This window comes from Drosophila novamexicana, unplaced genomic scaffold (genome assembly GCF_003285875.2).
Source record: "Drosophila novamexicana strain 15010-1031.04,08,12 unplaced genomic scaffold, DnovRS2.1 tig00001711-arrow-arrow-pilon, whole genome shotgun sequence".
In the NCBI taxonomy this organism is placed as follows: Eukaryota; Metazoa; Arthropoda; class Insecta; order Diptera; family Drosophilidae; genus Drosophila; species Drosophila novamexicana.
Window position 1 is genome coordinate 132,501 of NW_020824880.1, and position 2,476 is coordinate 134,976.

At 39.0% G+C, this 2,476-nt stretch overlaps 1 protein-coding gene across 1 annotated transcript; it reads right to left on the bottom strand.

Annotated features, from left to right (window-relative positions):
• Window positions 1-102: 102 nt before the first annotated feature.
• LOC115768233 (microtubule-associated protein Jupiter-like) lies at window positions 103-2,271 on the bottom strand. Its single transcript, XM_030712759.1, has 3 exons — window positions 2,171-2,271; window positions 1,680-2,114; window positions 103-874 (listed from the first exon to the last, which is right to left on the bottom strand). Exons 1-3 carry the CDS (start codon window positions 2,175-2,177, stop codon window positions 729-731), a joined length of 588 nt encoding a protein of 195 aa, XP_030568619.1. The 5' UTR covers window positions 2,178-2,271; the 3' UTR covers window positions 103-728.
• Between the last annotated feature and the right edge of the window lie 205 nt (window positions 2,272-2,476).

Consider the following 2,476-nt stretch of genomic DNA (forward strand, 5'->3'; position numbering starts at 1 on the left):
AACAAGTATTTTTTGTAGCGTTTTTCTTGGTATTTTCTGTAGCGCTATGTTTTAGTATTTGTGGTATTTATTTTGTGTAAAAACGGCTCGTCGTAAACGCTTGTGTTCTTCTTTGTCAAAAATATAAAGTTAGTATTTTCGTTTTCTACTTTTGGTATTTTATTTATATACTTATATTGAGCAATTTGCCCTTAACGCAGTTCTTCACTGATGTCTTTTCTGGCAAAAATATAAGGCTAGTATTTTTTTGTATTGTTTAAGTGATCCGGCTAGAGATGGCTTTTAAGTGAGCGGCTCGTGGTTAACGCAGTTTATATATTTTTGGTATTTTTCGGTGTTTATGGTATTTTTTGGTATTTTTAGTATTTAGTATTTTTGGTGTAAGCGACGTTTTTCCTTGGCAAAAATATAACATGGTATATTCTGGTCTAGAAGAGACCAATCTTGTTCAGTATTTTCTTAGTGTTAACGACTAGAGATCTCCTCAGGTGCCTTTGTTATTGTAGTATTTGGTATTTACGGTATTTTCGGCATTTTGTTGTCTGTGTGTGAACAGCTCGTCCTTTAAAGCTGTCTTATCCTTGCGTGTTTTTTGCTCTGCTGCGGCTTGCTGAACCTTAAGGTATGCAAATCGCGGAGAGTGAGTTTAACTCCCGTTTGCAATCTATATTTTCCATGCGTTTTGTTATTGAACGTGTTGTTGCAGGGCTGGTGTAAATTTGTACAAATTACCAAAGACCCGACGAATAGCCGCCGGGTGGAACACGATTACCATTGTTGTTGCTATTCATTGGCTGGCTGCCCTCTTTAATCGCCGGCTGTATAAAATCAGTTGCACCCGGCTTATAACCCTCTCCAGTAACTGGATTGCCCTCTATAAAGCGTCAAATAAATAGCGAAAGAAAATTAAATAAATAGATGCTGCGCGCTGCGTTTGAGCCGTTTACAAGATAGGCGACGGCATTTTAAGCGAACCCCAACTTGTTTTTAATCTATATAAAGCTTACGAGAACCTGGATACCAGGCTTGATGCATGTAGGTCCAATATTTCTCGAGTAAAGCAAAGTAAAGTGAAGTAACCATGTCTCAAAATCGATACTTATCGAAAACTCTTTCTATGTATATATATTTTACGAAAATCTATATAGCGACTTCTGCAGATCTATCGTAACTGCAAGCATTAAAATCGATATTTATCGATACTACGAATATGCGAAGAATATATGGCCAACTCTTGCTGAAATATCTTGCATCTGTATATATTTTACTAATAGAAGTGTATCATCTTTGGGCCATGTTAAAAACAAGCTGTCAAAATCGATCTTTATCGATACTATGAAATTGGGAGGCTCTATGAATGGCATAGAAACTAATGCATGTGTATATTCACAGGCATCTAGCTCCAAAAATGCTCGAGTTACGCTTGAAAAACCATTTATCAAAATCGATATTTATCGATTATATTAAAAGACTGAAAATATAAAAAGCCAGTTCTACGTATAATAGGACAGTTTCCCACGGACCGACGGACAGACGGACAATGTATATCGGTATTTGGATATATCGATTTTGAAAATATATCGGCATTTAAATATATCGCTTTCGTAATGCGAAACGCCTCGCCTAACTCAGTGCCAATATCGTATCGTCTTAATATATATAGAATGCAATAAACCAACCTCGATTCTTGAGCTTCTTTGGCTTGAGACCGCCAACACCGTCGCCGTTCAAACCGGAGCCGGTTATCGGATTGCGCGAATAGAAGTTATCCTTGTTATCGAGCTTGATGCACGGCGTATGCGACTGTTCAACGTAATCGCCACAGGGCCCCAGGGGCTCCTTAAGATCTGGCTCCGAGTCCATGTTGTTCAGCGAGTATGGACGCTCCGGATTTGTGCTCGAGTCGCGGCGACTCTGCAGGCAAACGTCGTGCTTGTCCGATTCGCTAAATGTATAGTTATCGAGCGGCACGGGGCCGATATCGTTATCCTTGCAGGGCCGATCAATGTCCAATATATCAGCTGTCGGCTCCGATTCGGCGCTGGGCACGGCCGATAACGGACAAGCCGGATCACGTTCGAAAGCGAGAGGTCCTTGCGTATCCTGAGCTTTTGCTGCACAAAGAAACGATCCATCATTTATACCAGTTGCATTCCCCATTCGTACTTACTGCTCATATTGAGTGGAACTGGGCTGGTAAACAATATACAATCTATCTATCAATCTATCTATATATATAAATATATATTATTATATAAATATTTGCGCAGCTTGTTCAATTTACAATTTTGCCTAAGTGACTTTACAAAATATAAATAAAGCACAATGACTTTTTTTTAGTTTTTTTTTTTTTGTTTTAAATGATTTTGGTTGTGTTCAGCTCTCTCACTGGACTTGGACTGAATACAATTTGAACCCGAAGCTGGCAACTGAAATGAATCGACTGAAGTGCGAAACGTTGCCTACTTTGTGTGCT